We start from the raw sequence: 15,128 nt of genomic DNA on the forward strand, positions 1-15,128 counted from the left end.
GATCTGAGTAAGCCAGCTTCTCGGATTGAAAACTTGTTGGAATCTGGGAGGGAGAAGCAGATAGCGCACACGGAATTCATTGTATACTTGTTCTTGTACAAAATAGCGTGTTTTGCTTTGAGCGTGTAGTGATTGTTTGAGATTGTTCAGTGTGCAGTGAGAAACTGTACTTTTCTGTTTGGTATTTTACTATGCCACTAAATGTTTTGACAAAACCTTGGTTAATGGTATCTTTCAATATTGATTTGTGTGTATTTTGAATGAATTAAAAATAAACGGTGTCCCATTGAATAAAATAGCTGGAAACGACAGTTTCTCACAAATTACTTTACGCAAGATTTCAATACCGCCTTGTGCATTCTTGTTCAACTGTGAGAAAAGCATCATAAAATTGCTTGGCTCCAAATGACAGTTCGTGACAGCAGCCGTCTGGCTGCATTTGACGTTCCATTTTTCTCTCTTCGCGACTCTCCCTCAGGTTGGAACCAAATCGACTTCCGTTAGGCATCTTGATGTCATTTGTGAAAACTCAAACTTTCCGTTTCCGTTCCGCTTCCGTTCACATTGCGTTTGGGCTTTTAGTTTCGTATTGATTGTTGCTTATAGTACGTTCAGACTACAGAGTTATAACATGTTATAGTGCTATCTTGATGGTGGTTTCTGTGTTGCAATTAGTTGACAACCGTTATAACATGTTATAACCATAGAGGTAACTCTAAGACCACTGGGTCCCGAAGAAAATCATTATTATTTTTGGCTCACTCAGTACCAGAACAACGGTCCCAAGCAGTCCCAAGCTATTTCACTCACCCCTGCATGTTCTGCATGAATCCACACACCCCTGATGTTATCTGTCAAACTTTCATAGCGAATCAAAACAAACATAGTGTAGTAATAGAATTTCAACTAGAATAGGGTACGTTAATCGTTTGCTTGGGACCAATAGGCTACTAAAGTGGTGAGCCAATTTAAAATCGTTAGTTTCGTATTGATTGTTGTTATAACTCTCCAGTCTGAACAAGGCATTATAGCATAGAGGTAACTCTAAGACTAGAAGGTCCCGAAATAACGTGCTCAACTTTTTGGCTCAGCTCTGGTACTCTCTTCGGTCCCAAGCTAATCGATTCACCCCTCGAAACATAGGAAAAACCAATAACCCCTCATTTTATCTGTCAAACTTTCATAGCGAATCAAAACAAACATTGCGTAGTACTAGAATTTCGACTAGAATAGGGTACGTTAATCGTTTGCTTGGGACCAATAGGCTACTAAAGTGGTGAGCCAATTTAAAATCGTTAGTTTCGTATTGATTGTTGATTATAGTACGTTCAGACTACACTCAAAAAATATAGGAAGCTAAATAGTATAAAAGTTACGCTAAATCGCAACTCTCCGTGCCGACGCAAAGGTCGGTTTAAAGGGAGAGAATAAAGACTTAGTGTTTCGGACGGAACTCAGCGGTCAAAATAAAAAATGGACTGTATAGTTTTTTGTTTTTTACATCCGTACTCTACGGTAACTTTAATATACTGATCCTTTCTCTGCTGCCCTGCTCCAACCGGAAGACGCGTAACAAGAAAATCAAGTTAGGGAACTGTCAAATTGCGCTTGAGGGATAGGACATCGACCTACTCTACACTGAATCAAAAATACAGGTTTAGAATTTTCACTTAACATCCTCCCCCAGGAGCCGGATGGCTCAACTTATCCGTTTGGCTGGTCCGTTCTGCATCTTCTATGGGTAGAACAGCAATTTGCGTTGTAGATCGCTTGTACGTGCCATTGTTAGTTCGTACGGTTACTACCCGAACAACACCATCATTTCCAGGGTGAGTTTTGATAATACGCCCCAGTTTCCAAGTTTGCGGTGGCAAATTATCATCTTTCATTATCACCAACAGTCCTTCACGAAGCAACGTGGGAGTTTTGTTCCATTTGCTGCGCTTCTGTAGTCCGGTTATATACTCACATGACCATCTTCGCCAAAACGATTGCTTTCGTTTTTGGATCAATTGGTAACGAGACAACGTATTTTCCTTGAGACCATCGTAGAACGGTTCGGCTATAGCTGTCAATTCTCGGCCAACCAGGAAATGACCAGGACTTAACGCATCATAATCCATCGGATCGTCGCTTTGTGGTATTATAGGCCTTGAATTTAGGATGGATTCAATCTGAATCAGCAATGTTGTCATCTCTTCATAGGTGAAGTACGATTCGTTCATCACCTTATACAGATGACTCTTCATACTTTTTACTCCGGCTTCCCAAAGTCCACCTTGGTGCGGAGCCTTCGGTGGATTGAAACTCCACGAGATTCCACGAGGCTGACAAAAATCTTCAAGCTTGTTCTCCAGCAATTGAGATTTCAGCAACTCTCGCAATTCGGCCAATTGTCGCTCAGCGCCGACAAAATTGGTTCCATTATCAGAAAACATCTCACTGACGTTCCCACGGCGTCCAACGAAGCGGTGCAATGCCCCCAAGAATCCCTCTGCAGATAAGGAACTCACAAGCTCAAAATGTATCGCCTTAGTAGTCATACAGACGAAAACACTAACGTACGACTTGATCGGTGTCTTCGACCGACCTTGCTTCAACAAAAAAGGGCCTGCGTAGTCTACTCCCGTTCTAGCGAAAGGCTGAGCAGCGGTGACGCGTGCAATCGGCAAATCACCCATAAACTGCTGTACATCCTTCGGCTTTAGTCTGAAGCATTTGATGCACTTCCCTAGGACGCGTTTGATCGTACGCTTCGCATTTACTGGCCAAAATTGTTGCCTGATTTTAGCCAATAATCCATTTAGACCGACATGTAGTTCTTCACGGTGGATTGCTTCGATGACAATATCAGTAAAGTTGTTCTTCTCCGGCAATATCAATGGATGTTTCTGATCGAGCGGTAGTATGGCATTCCTGATTCGACCACCCACACGCAGCAATCTCTCCGTCTTATCAAAAACAGGATTCAAATTTCGTAACTTACCCTTCACCGGTTCACCTTTCAAGACGCTTCTAATTTCATCGCGATACACTGCATTTTGTACAATCTTCACCATAGTGTACAGTGAGTCACGAAAATCTGCAATGTTCAATCTTCCACGACGAAATTCTGATTCGTTTCGCTTTGCACGACAATTACGGATAAACCGGGTTACGTAACCGAACACTCTTTGTAGTCGGCGAAAGTTACTACTGTTCTGAATCACTTCGTACAATCCTTCATCGGGCACTGTAACTACAGTCACTGAAATCGTCTCTTCACTCAAGTCTTCGGTTTCTTCATTTACTGTTTCATCAACTACACTTGATCGAAGAAATTCCGGTCCATTCCACCACAAGTCACTTTTCGTTAATTCCAAAGGTAGTACACCTCTCGACACCAAGTCCGCTGGATTTGCTTTCGTTCCAACATGCAACCAATCAGCATCGATGGTCAGTTCGCGAATCTCCGCAATCCGATTGCGGATGAACACTGGTTGGTTAGGCTTCGATTTCCTAATCCAACAAATCACTATACTCGAATCGGACCTTAGCACGACACGCGAAATGTCGATACTCAAGGTTTCGCGCACTGTTTTCATTTGTCTAGCTAGTAGTACAGCTGCACACAGCTCCAATCTCAGCGTGGTTAATTCTTCCGGTGGTGCTCCTTTCTTCTCCTTACGGTTCAGCTCCTTAAGCGGTGCAACTCTCGATTTGCCGCACAGTAGCTTTACTTCAACGATGCCATCAACGGTCACGCTACGCAAGTACACACAGCAACCATATGCTGCTTGCGAAGCGTCCGAAAACCCGTGCAACTCGAACACCGACGGATTATCAACGGTAACGCGACGAGGTATCTTCATGTTGTTTATTGCACACAACTCGGATCTTAATTTGTTCCACACCCTGAACTCTTCAATGGGAATCGGCTCATCCCAATCGATTTTCTTCCTCCATAGTTGTTGCATTACTATCTTCGCTAACACTATTGCTGGACCCAACACACCGAGAGGGTCAAAGAGTCTTGCGATCTCGGAAAGCACTTGTCTCTTGGTTTGCGGTGCCGCACACTCCACCATCGGTTTCACTCGAAATACAAAGTTATCACTCACTGGGTCCCACAAGAGTCCGAGGGTTTTTATCACACCGTTCACATCACTTTCTTCGAAGCGCAGTTGCTTCTCACGGTCTTTTGACGGAACTCCTTCAAGAATCGCAGGATCGTTTGCACACCATTTATGTAGTTTGAAGCCTCCTCTTCCCAGTAAAACTTGTAAATCTTCACGCAGCTTCCGTGCCTTCTCTAGCGAATCTGCTCCGGTAAGTGCATCATCTACATAGAACGACTTCAAAACAACCTCACAAGCATCCGGAAAATCATTCTGTTCATCCTTCGCCAGTTGTACCAACGATCGCGTGGCCAAGAATCCAGCTGGACCAACACCGTATGTTACTCGGAGCAACTCCAAATCCAATATTGGTTGCGTCCGGTCATCCCGAAATAGACATCTCAAGTATTTCGTATGAGCAGCATGCATCACAACTTGCCTATACATCTGCTTAGCATCTCCAGTGAAAGCGTACTTCGGCAATCTCCACCGCAACACGATGTCAAACAATGGGCTCTGCACGACAGGTGCCTCCATCAACACATCGTTAAGCGATAAGCTCGTTGTGGTTTTTGCGGATGCATCGAACACCACTCGTAATTTCGTCGACGAACTATCTGGCTTCAACACACAATGGTGCGGAAGGTAATATGCTCCATTGACCTTAATCTCATCTTCATTCAAAATCTTCGCGTGTCCGAGATCTAGGTACTCATGTACGAAATCGGAATACATCTTCTTCATTTCTGGATTTCTATCCAGTCGGTTTTCCAGTGCTTTGAAGCGTTTCTCTGCTTGGTTACGAGATTCTCCTAAGCTACCCACACCTTCACGAAAAGGTAATTGTACCACGAACCTCCCGTCTTCCGCTCGAGCATAAGTAGCTTTGAAGTGACGCTCGCAATCATCGTTCTCTAACGGATCGTACGTTTGATCTTCAATCGTCCAAAAACGCCTCATCAATTCTTCCAATCGTTTCATAGGCCCATCCACAGATTCAGCTTGGTAACCCTGAACGCTAACAACATTTGGAACGTTGTATACTGGTCCGGCAACCAACCATCCCAACAAACTTTCTTGCAACAACGGAAGATCTGTTGACATAAGAATCTTCCCATCCTGAAGCAACTCATAGAATTTCTCGGCTCCGATTAGCAAATCAATGCGACTCGGATTGAAAAACTTTGGATCCGCTAGCTTCAACTTTTTCGGTATCGGCCAACTAGTTGCGTCTAGTTTCAACGATGGTAATGCTCCAGTCACTCGAGGCACCACCAGGCAATCCAGGGAGAAACTGCATTCTGTCGTTCTGGATTTCACAATGGCATTAATGTTGAACCTCACAATTGTCTTAGCTCCGTTAACGCCAACAACTGGAACGTTCACGCATTCCTTGCGCAAACCCAGCAAATCACACGTTCTTTCTGACACGAAACTCGCCATCGCACCAGAATCAAGCAACGCACGGCACCTGTGCGCTACACCTCTACTATCGAAAATATCAACCATTGCAGTCGCCAACAGTACTTGCTTCACCGAACGATTCGGAACAACAGGAACTTCACACCTAGCCACAATTTGTTCTCCACCTGATGAACCGGAACCTTCAGTTACTGATCTTGTCTCAGCATTGCCCGTCGCCGTCTCAGTAGACTCCTTCTTCACTTCGTAGTGCATGAGCGGATGGTGTTTCCTTTTACACAAACACAGTTTGCTGCTATCGATCTTACAGTTTGCTGTACGATGTCCTCGTTTCAGGCAAGCAAAACATAATCCAATTTGTTTCGCTTTCGTGTATCGATTGTTGACATTCAACCCTTTGAACGTGTCGCACATCTCGATCAGGTGATCGGCATTGCACACCAGACAACAGGTTTCTTGATGAACTGTAGCTGTGTGCACCTTGTTGGTGACAGCAGGAATCCGAGGATTAAGCGCGACATTCTTTGTTTTTCCTTGTCCCAACGACTGTTCACACCGCTCTAGCATATAACAATGCTGTCGAAGAAAATCCATGGTTTTTCTGTACTCTGGCAGCTCACCATGCTCTACTGTCGCTTCCCAAGCCTTGCGAGTGTCAATATCGAGCTTGGAAATAACCAAGTTTACAATCATTGCCTCTGATAATTTGTCATGCATTTTCAGATTGTGGAACTCGAGTGATTCCAGTCGCTTTTCAACGACATCAAGCCTCGCATCAAGCAAACTTGTCAGTTCTGCATGAGAACCCTTAACCATCGACTTTAACGATAGCAACTGTCCAATATGAGGTTGGACGACCCTGCGCAAATTCTCGAACCTTTTTGCGAGTATTCTCCAAGCTCCCTCATAGTTATTATCGTTCAACGTCTGTTGATCAATGGCTCCTTTAGCTTTCCCTATTAGAGCCTTGTCGAGAAAGTGCAACTTCGTGGCAGGAGAATCCCCGGTGCATTTGTTCACTACATCTGTGAACCGATCTCTAAACTTATACCAGGTTTCATAGCTACCATCAAAGGTTGGTAGCGGAGTTTGTTGGAGTAAAAGAGATGGCAATAATTGAACTGGAGCTGTCGTTCCACTGCCGCCAAGTCTGCTAATAGAGTTAGCCTTTGCACTTTCCAGTTGTTTAGCCACGACTAGATCAGCTACAGATTTTTGCTCATCTTCATGCTGCTGTATCATTTCCGACAAAGAAATACGCACAAACTGATACAGCTCCTCAAAATCTATAAACTTGGGCTCAAACGTTTCCCTTTTCGTCGGATCAACTAGGTAGATCCGATTGAGGAATCCGTTGAAATCATCATATGCTGTGTCCACGGTTTTAACATATAGTTTAAGGGCATGAATGTTAAACTTACCGTGATCAGCATCGGCAGCATCAATAGCTTGTCGTATTCTATCAACCTTACCTCGGGTTGACGTCAAACACTCGTCCAAAGCAGCCACCGTATCAGCCATAATGATTTCTCGTAGCCGAGCTTCTTTTTCTTCTTTTTGCTCGCGCACACTACGGATCGGTGTCGGAACTGCCCCTCTGGGAGTGAAAAACAAAGGAGAACCAAGTGGAGAGGCAACGGGCGAGGAGAACAAAAGCTTCTTCAATTTCCCGGAACGCAGCTGCATACCACTAAAAACTTCCTTATTCTTTTTTTGTTTTCGTTTTCTATGCTTCACTCAATCACCGGATCACCGGTGTCGAATTGTCAATCACTAGTCGCATGGCACTTTCCAACAAGCTAAATTTCCGTGCGACACTTTTTCTTCTTCCCTTTTCAGCAGGGATCACTCAATTTTCTCGGAAGCCGTTTCAAAATGGCTACCACAACGAATTCACGGAACGAAAATCAACTTTCGGCTCTTCCAGGCCTTTCAAAATCGCACCGCGTGGTTCGTCAATTGAATAAATTTTGAATAGCCGTCTCAAGATGGCTGCCACAGCGAAAATCCACTACGCAATCGGCTCTTCTAAGCCGTTTCACATGCGCACCGCGTTATTTTCATCGACCGCACCACCCAGACGCCATTTCAATTCAACTTCGGCCGCTTATCGGATGGAACAATTTTTCAGCCTGCCCCTATGACTGGCTCAAAACACACTTTTCCAGCTTCTTCAAGAGCCAGAAATCTTTTATTCCACCGATTTACGATCGATCACTACTATTCCACTATTTTCCGCACGATTCATCATCCGGGACGAATGGACCAAATGTTTCGGACGGAACTCAGCGGTCAAAATAAAAAATGGACTGTATAGTTTTTTGTTTTTTACATCCGTACTCTACGGTAACTTTAATATACTGATCCTTTCTCTGCTGCCCTGCTCCAACCGGAAGACGCGTAACAAGAAAATCAAGTTAGGGAACTGTCAAATTGCGCTTGAGGGATAGGACATCGACCTACTCTACACTGAATCAAAAATACAGGTTTAGAATTTTCACTTAACACTTAGTATAAAAATTATTTATGCCTGCCATAGTATAAAATCGAAATATGCTTGCAATGCATACATATACGGTTTATTCGAGGAAATGTATTTTCTGCTTCTTTTTCGTTTAATGCTTAATATCTGGGTACTGCGGAGTCGACCAATTTTATTTTGCAAGCCAATGGAAAACTGCTTGAAAATTTTCTCAAGTTTAAAATTGATTTGCTCTTTCTCAGTTGATTCCCGCCAAAAGCTCTGAGCCAGGAGTGCTCGAGCCCCCATGACTCTATCAAAGTTTGTTTACATACATGTTTCGCCAAAGTATGTTTTACTGTAATTGAAAACTCAGCTGCCTCATAAAAACTATGCTGGTTTTTATACTTTCATCACTAAGCTTGTTGGTTTTTATCTTTGAGCTTAAAATTAAGAATGTGTTATGAAAAAGTATAGAGCATTTTAATGAGATTACAATGCTTGACGGTAGATAAGAATAGTAACTGCATTTGCTGCTTCTGAATGTTTGGCTCCCGCTTGGCAGTTCACACTGGCTCCCAAGTGACAAGCACCTTGAGTGAGTCCGCAGTACTCAGCTTAATATGATTGTTTTAAAATAAAAATTAAAGTTTTAATTAAAGCAAAAGCAGTACCATAAAATTATCATTATCTAAACCCAGGTTTATCATTACCCTCATTACCCGACGTTTTGATCTTTGATAGGCGGCTAAAACTTGGGTCCACCCGGAATGGTCATATTCAACGCTTTGGCCGTTAAGTCGAACAGATAGATGAAATTACTGTGCATCAGCAGATTATTGGCTAATCGATACAGGGTTGCCATTGATGGCAGGCTCTGATTCCACTTCCGGCAGGCTTATATGCTTCTTTCGATCAATGAGCGGACGATGTTTGCAGAACCATTTGAGAACGTTACCACCTTCAACGTGAACTGAAAAACGACTAGTGCCTTCATGTTTGACATTGTCATTTTTGATCGTTTTAGTATACACTGATCGAATTCCACTCCGATAATCGGACTTAGTATAGTTTTGAAGAAAATATTAATCGGACCAATGTATAAATTTTGATTAATAATAAAATGCATAAAACTTAATCAATACTGGTTTTGTGATATTTTTGAGTGTACAGTGTAATAACAACCGGTGGCGTCATGGTAAATAATGTTGTGCGGTGAGTGATACGAAATAGCAGTGAAAAAGTGCATACATGCTGAATGTAAACAATAAGTTTGTTGATCCAATCAGACTTTCTCGTGAAACTGACAGCTAGAAATCTCGAGTGAGAGTTATCTGGTGCAGAATGTAAACATAAACAAAGCAGAAATTCTACTGTGATCAGTCAAAAGTTCTTTTTGGACCGGCGTCGGTGGTGTAGTGGTAAGCATGACTGCTTTCTCATTCTTTTCTCAATGCGTCTGGGTTCAATCCCAGCCGAGATCGGTGGGATTTTTCTGATTTTTTCTGTAAACAAAAAAGTCAGCTGATCGCAACTGTCTCGTGGACAGCCTTATGCATACAATGACGTTTATATAAGGTCTGGGCCAAATGGCTTATTGGTGTTAGTGAAATGTGCAAATGGTTAGTGATGTTCGTATTATATTGCAATGTTTATCTTTTTACACGAAACAGCTGTTGGCAGTCAATGAGCTGGATTACCGAGGTGAAGCAATCACTCACACAACCACTGTACGATACACGCAAGTACACGCAAGTAGTGACGTCACTACTTGCGTTTACGTTGATTTTTTGGTTTACTAATACAACCCTATTTCACGATCTGCGCCACCTCTCTCTGTACCTCATTGGTTGGCAGTGACTTATTTCTATCTGTTCGCAGATGTTCAGCAATGCTTACAAAAATTTTGCTTCTAACACCAGCAAGCTGCCTGTTGGCCCAGACCTTATATAAATTTCATTGATATGCATCTGCCTCTATCTGCATCAATGTTTTGAACGTCGGCGCCGGTGGTGTAGTGGTAAACGCTACAGCTTTCTAACCCCAATGGGTCTGGGTTCAATCCCCCGAATATGAGAAAAGAGATTCTCTCAGTCTGTAAGTACTTCTCCTAGACTGAGTAAAATTTTCGTCAATTTTCCCCATTTTCCGGTAGATTTTTTAGGTTTTTCACAGGAAAACATGATTTAAATTTACTCATCGCTGCACTTTTTGCAATTTAAGAGTAAACTGAACCCAAATTTGGATTGATCTCGTTGGCCGTAAAGTTAGCAGTGCCTGCTATGAATGTATAGAGATTAGTGACGTTTAACGCACGCACACTAAGGAGCAGCAAATCCAAACACATAAAGTAACCAACGATAAAGCAAAACGAGCAAAACGCTTGCTACTACTACCACGATAGAATCTCTCTGTAATATATAGCTTGATCGGAGCTGTAGAAGGATAATGATATATCGCTTGCCTGCTTTGTTGCAGTATACATGGTTGAGGACATCCACAGAAAAAAAAGTTTTTGAACATTGCATCTAAACAGCTGCATAGAGGTCATTCCGCTGGTTATTTAATATTACGTTGTACGATGTACATCGATTTTGCGAACTAAATTTCATCTACTGATGTAATATTGTATCTGATTTTTGTTATTACAGCATTATTTCATACATCAACTTGAATTATGTTGATCGATTTTACAATTTTTTTTTTGCTGTGTAGCTTGATCGGAATCGAGAAAAGCATAACAAAATAAATCCCATTAACACACGTGTATCATCTTCGGCTTCACTTCGTGAAGCAGCTTGCCAACGCTTCAGTGTCAACATTTAAAAAGAACGAATTTGCTTTTGTAAACGTTGATTTCCGAATGCGAATTCAAGCTCATACATGCAAATTAAAGACATCATCAGGTAGAGGAATAGTTCCTCTACCAACTGGCATCGTTAATTTGCAGAAGTGAGCTTTTATTTGCGAGAAATTGGTGGTTGAAGTAATTGTTTACAAAAGCAATTTCGCCCTAATGAAATATTTGCACCGAATTTGTTCGTTTCCTTCTACCTGCCCGAGCGAGATTTATTACAAAGGTCGTTTATCATGAAAAAAGGGAAGAAGATTATATCATTATTGCTTTCCATTACAGACATGCGTTAACGTTGGCTCGTTTATCGCTTGTCATTTTGTCATTTTGAGATATTTTTACAACGAACCACTGCAACTGCCGAACCACGGAATCAAAGCTGTTAAATATCTCAGCCAAAATGGTTGAATGTGGAATTTGTCTTGAGCACTACCAGGAGGGTGATTTGGAGCTGCATCGGGAGATGTGCGTCGTACGGTTGATGTTCCGATGCTCCCTATGTGACGAGGACTATGTGAGCAAGGAAGGGCTGTGGAACCATCTGGACCTGCATGAGGTAAGAGGAAATCAATGATGCATTCGTTTTAACCGATCTATATTAACATGTTGTTTTCATCGAAAGATTGCAGATGAAGGTAAAGAATTGCACTATCAGGAAATAAAAGCAAAACACAAATTGCATCAATGCGTTCTGTGCAATGACCAACGTGCCTATTCGGAGAGTCCCTACTGGAAGCACGTTCATGTAAGTGATGGATTTCAATACAAATGACAATAAATAGTATGCTTGGATCGTATTACAGGACGTTCACGATGGCTTCTTTCTACGGTGTTTTGATTGTGGGGTAAACTTCCGATCCGAATCGCTTAAGAATGATCATGCCTTGAGTCATTGTAAGGCCAGGGATAAAACAGTAACTGCGGACTATAATGCCCTGGAAGAGGAACAAGTTCCTATTGAAGTGGAAAATATGACTTCTGATGCTGATAATTTGAAGCTATCGCGGGGAGAGCAGAGTAGTAATGCAAATGAAGAACTTCATAATCGATTGAGTGAGCATTCGCGTGTTAATTTGAATACTGACAACGATGCGGACAAGGAATCCGAATCCGACAAGGATTTGCAGTCAGATATTGCTTGCGATATTTGCGGAATGACATTTTTAACAAAACACTTGCGTCTTTGTCATAAGGTAAGTACTACGTTGGGTGGAGAACGGCTTCAGTCACCCGAGACCCTATTTAAAGCTCGGGATTTTTTTTTTCTAAAGAAATTTAATCAGAAATCTATCCAAAAGATGCTCACATCACATCATGGACGTTGTAAATTATTGTTTTCCCATTCTTGGAATATAGTCTAGGGGGATCCAAAGCCATTCTCACCCTATGTTGACATTCTCCTACCATATTTTTTTACTGAGCAATACTTTCTTTATCGCCATAACAGAGGGCAAAATACGCGTGTATGTTAGCAATGCAGCAAAAATGTCCCTATTGCCGGAGAGTATTCAAGATAAAAGAATATCAAGCACACTTTCCATTATGTCCAATGAAGACCAAAACTTCAGCGAACCTTGCGAGATATATGACAATTGGTCATCGTCGTAAAGGAGTTTTACTGGACGAGAAGGAATGCCAAAATCAAGTTACGGATATTATGGAAAAAACGATAAATTCAGCTGAAAAAACAACTACGCGTTCTGGCCATGAAATCTTAGTCGCCAGTTTGGATTCATCCTCTACCCCGAATGTTGTTGAAGGTACTGAGGTCGAGAATACCCCAAGTAGATCATCCGAAGCCCTGTCTGTCATAAAGTGTGTTCACTGTGACAGAGAGTGTGACAGTGAAAGTATTTTACATAATCACATGTTACAGTCTCATCTGCCCACCAAGTGTAAAATTTGCGGCATCATTTCTGAAGGCGTTGGCAGAGCCCGATATCATAAGGTTTGTCTTACTTTGCTTCATATTAATTGAAATTAGTGGTGGGTAATATGTATATGTACTTTTCTCAAGATTGTGTCACTTTGTAAATTTACTCAAGCTGAAGCGAATTTGGATCATTTGCGAAATCATTTATTATATTTTTCCTTGTGTAATACTGTTTTTATTTTTCATTTCAGAGAATGCAACACACTAAACGGAACTACGAGTGTGCTAAATGCTCGAGGAAATTTCTCTACCTACATCTTTTAAAGCGTCATTCGAAAGGGTGTCATGCTGTTCAGGATGACTTCTCGAGTCAGAAGAGTTCTGGTGAACTTATCCTGAAAGATCCCCCCAGGAGTGACCAAAAAATGGTGGTAGAGAATTCTTCGAATGAAACATCCTCTATCAAATGTTCCCACTGTGGAATAGGAGAGTCCAGTGCCGATACCCTAGCTCGTCACATTTTAATCCACCATGAGCCAGTGGCATGTGATCTCTGTGGAATTACTTGGCCCAGTCTTTCCCAGGCTCAGCATCATAAGGTTTGTAGACTGAGCAACGTTTCTCAATCATCATCATATTTCATAATTTCTTTGAATGTTCTAATTAGGAAACATCCATAATGTTAAATTTTGTTATGAATATAACCCATTAAGCGAATTTAAGGTTGTTTTGGCTTTTTTCGGGTGGTTCGATCATTTAGTTTTAGGACCATTCAAAGGTAGTTCATACTATTTTCGCGATCTTAACCCGCCGTTACTCGCGCCAACTTTTGTAACACGAGTACTTGCGCGTTGTACTTTGTACAACAGTGTGAGTTTTCCATTGCCATTTTGCAGCCGAGCCACCAACCGATATGAAACCAACGGGTATTCCTTAAAAAAAAACTTGTTTTTAACTAAAATCACAGTTAACCCCCAAAAAATGCGGATAATAGAGAAAATGTGAATGGAAACCGCGTAAACGGTGTCCGTACTACGTGGGATTTGGTTACAACATAGAAAATCTTGAGATCCTGACCAGATAGAAAGTTACTGTCTTGGGCAAAGTTGTTCTAGAGATCATAACCTTTTCGCTGAAGAAGTTAAGTTCAGAATTTTCTCACTACGTAGCGCTAGAATACATGTGAAATTATCGCATGTGATATATCTCGAGATCATGACCAGATAGAAAGTTACTGTCGTCGACTAAGTTGTTGATGATATCAAAGCCTATTTCTTGGTGCACAATAGTTCAAAATTTTCTCAATACGCGGCGCTAGTATACACGTGAAATTCTCATATAAAATATCTCGAGAACCTGACCAGATAGAAAGTTACTGTCTGCGGCAAAGTTGTTCAGAAGGTCAAGCCTTTTCGTTGGTGGTTCAGAGTTTTCTCACTTCGTGGCGCTAGTGTACATGTAAAATTCTCGCATATATAAAATATCTCTAGATCCTTACCATATAATAAGTTACTGTCTTCGGCAAAGTTTTTCAGGAAGTCAAGATTTTTTCGTTGGTGGAGTAGTTCAGAAAATTCTCACTACGTGGCTTTCAAATATTGAATAATGGTAATGCTAACGTTTATTACTGATTAGGAAAATTACGTTTATTCGATAAAAGCACATGTTTTAAACTGAAGGGTAAAGAGAGGTACATATGTCAAAAACACTCAGTGCTGCCAGTCTGTTCAGGTGCGGAAGCCAGTGTGTACAGAAACGTTGATTTGTGTATGAAAACATAACACATTTCCCTCCTTTAACGGCCATCTGGCGAGAAGATGATTCGTGGCTTCCTGGCTCTTGTCGACCTTCGTGGAGCTGCTGGAGGTGTTACCACTCCGCTAGCATCGCGGGTGATGCTCGGGGTGGTGAACTGCTCACCACCACTGTTTGTTGATACATTTATCCATCCGTGGGTTGAAAGATCGAAAATAAACTGGCTGGGAGACGCCAAACTCACGAAACGATGAATCCAACTTATTTTTCTGTTGTTGGCAGATTCTTGTAGTGAGATCCGCTGGCAGCAGTAGATTCAGGCGTGTTCGAATGTTCCTACCGAGAAACAGTTGACATGGCGGTTGACCAGTAGTAGAATGAGGTGCTCTTCTGTATTGTCGAAGAAACTCGTTCAAATTGAGTTGAATGTTGCTTCATCCATTGCTTTCAAAGCATTCTTCACTGTCTGGACACAACGCTCGGCCTGTCCATTAGTTGATGGGTGGTACGGAGCAGTTAACTTGTGATACCTTACGCCTACCATCCGAAGATAAGTCTTGAACTCAGTAGATGTAAAATTAGTTCCATTATCTGAAACAATAGTTGTGGGTACTCCATACGCTGCAAAAAGTTCATCTAGCAGAGCAATTGTAGCACTAGCGGTCA

General features: G+C 41.9%; 2 protein-coding genes across 2 annotated transcripts in view; one reads left to right on the top strand and one right to left on the bottom strand.

Moving 5' to 3' along the window:
* Positions 1–1,670: 1,670 nt before the first annotated feature.
* LOC135710050 (uncharacterized) lies at positions 1,671–7,040 on the bottom strand. Its single transcript, XM_065232501.1, has 2 exons — positions 6,941–7,040; positions 1,671–6,889 (listed from the first exon to the last, which is right to left on the bottom strand). The coding sequence occupies exons 1-2, from the start codon at positions 7,038–7,040 to the stop codon at positions 1,671–1,673; spliced, it is 5,319 nt and encodes a 1,772-aa protein (XP_065088573.1).
* A 3,866-nt stretch (positions 7,041–10,906) lies between these two features.
* Positions 10,907–15,128, top strand: part of LOC135710084 (zinc finger protein 91-like) — a 39,840-nt gene continuing 35,618 nt past the window's right edge. The window contains exons 1-5 of the mRNA XM_065232553.1: positions 10,907–11,390; positions 11,457–11,579; positions 11,638–12,027; positions 12,282–12,782; positions 12,959–13,306. Of these exons, the coding sequence (XP_065088625.1) occupies positions 11,235–11,390; positions 11,457–11,579; positions 11,638–12,027; positions 12,282–12,782; positions 12,959–13,306 (1,518 nt within the window). The 5' untranslated portion in view covers positions 10,907–11,234. The remainder of the gene's footprint in view (positions 11,391–11,456; positions 11,580–11,637; positions 12,028–12,281; positions 12,783–12,958; positions 13,307–15,128) is intronic.

The sequence above is a fragment of the Ochlerotatus camptorhynchus genome, unplaced genomic scaffold, assembly GCF_037179485.1.
Source record: "Ochlerotatus camptorhynchus isolate MF236.1 unplaced genomic scaffold, CSIRO-AGI_Acam_v1.1 ptg000370l, whole genome shotgun sequence".
In the NCBI taxonomy this organism is placed as follows: domain Eukaryota; kingdom Metazoa; phylum Arthropoda; class Insecta; order Diptera; family Culicidae; genus Ochlerotatus; species Ochlerotatus camptorhynchus.

What these genes read in the sequence shown, in the direction of transcription:
- LOC135710050 (XM_065232501.1), bottom strand. Translation starts at nt 7,040, where the DNA reads ATGGCTGATACGGTGGCTGCTTTGGACGAGTGTTTGACGTCAACCCGA. An exon ending in TGCTGCCGATGCTGATCACG is followed by an intron (nt 6,890 to 6,940) that starts GTAAGTTTAACA and finishes CCGTGGACACAG; the next exon opens with CATATGATGATTTCAACGGA.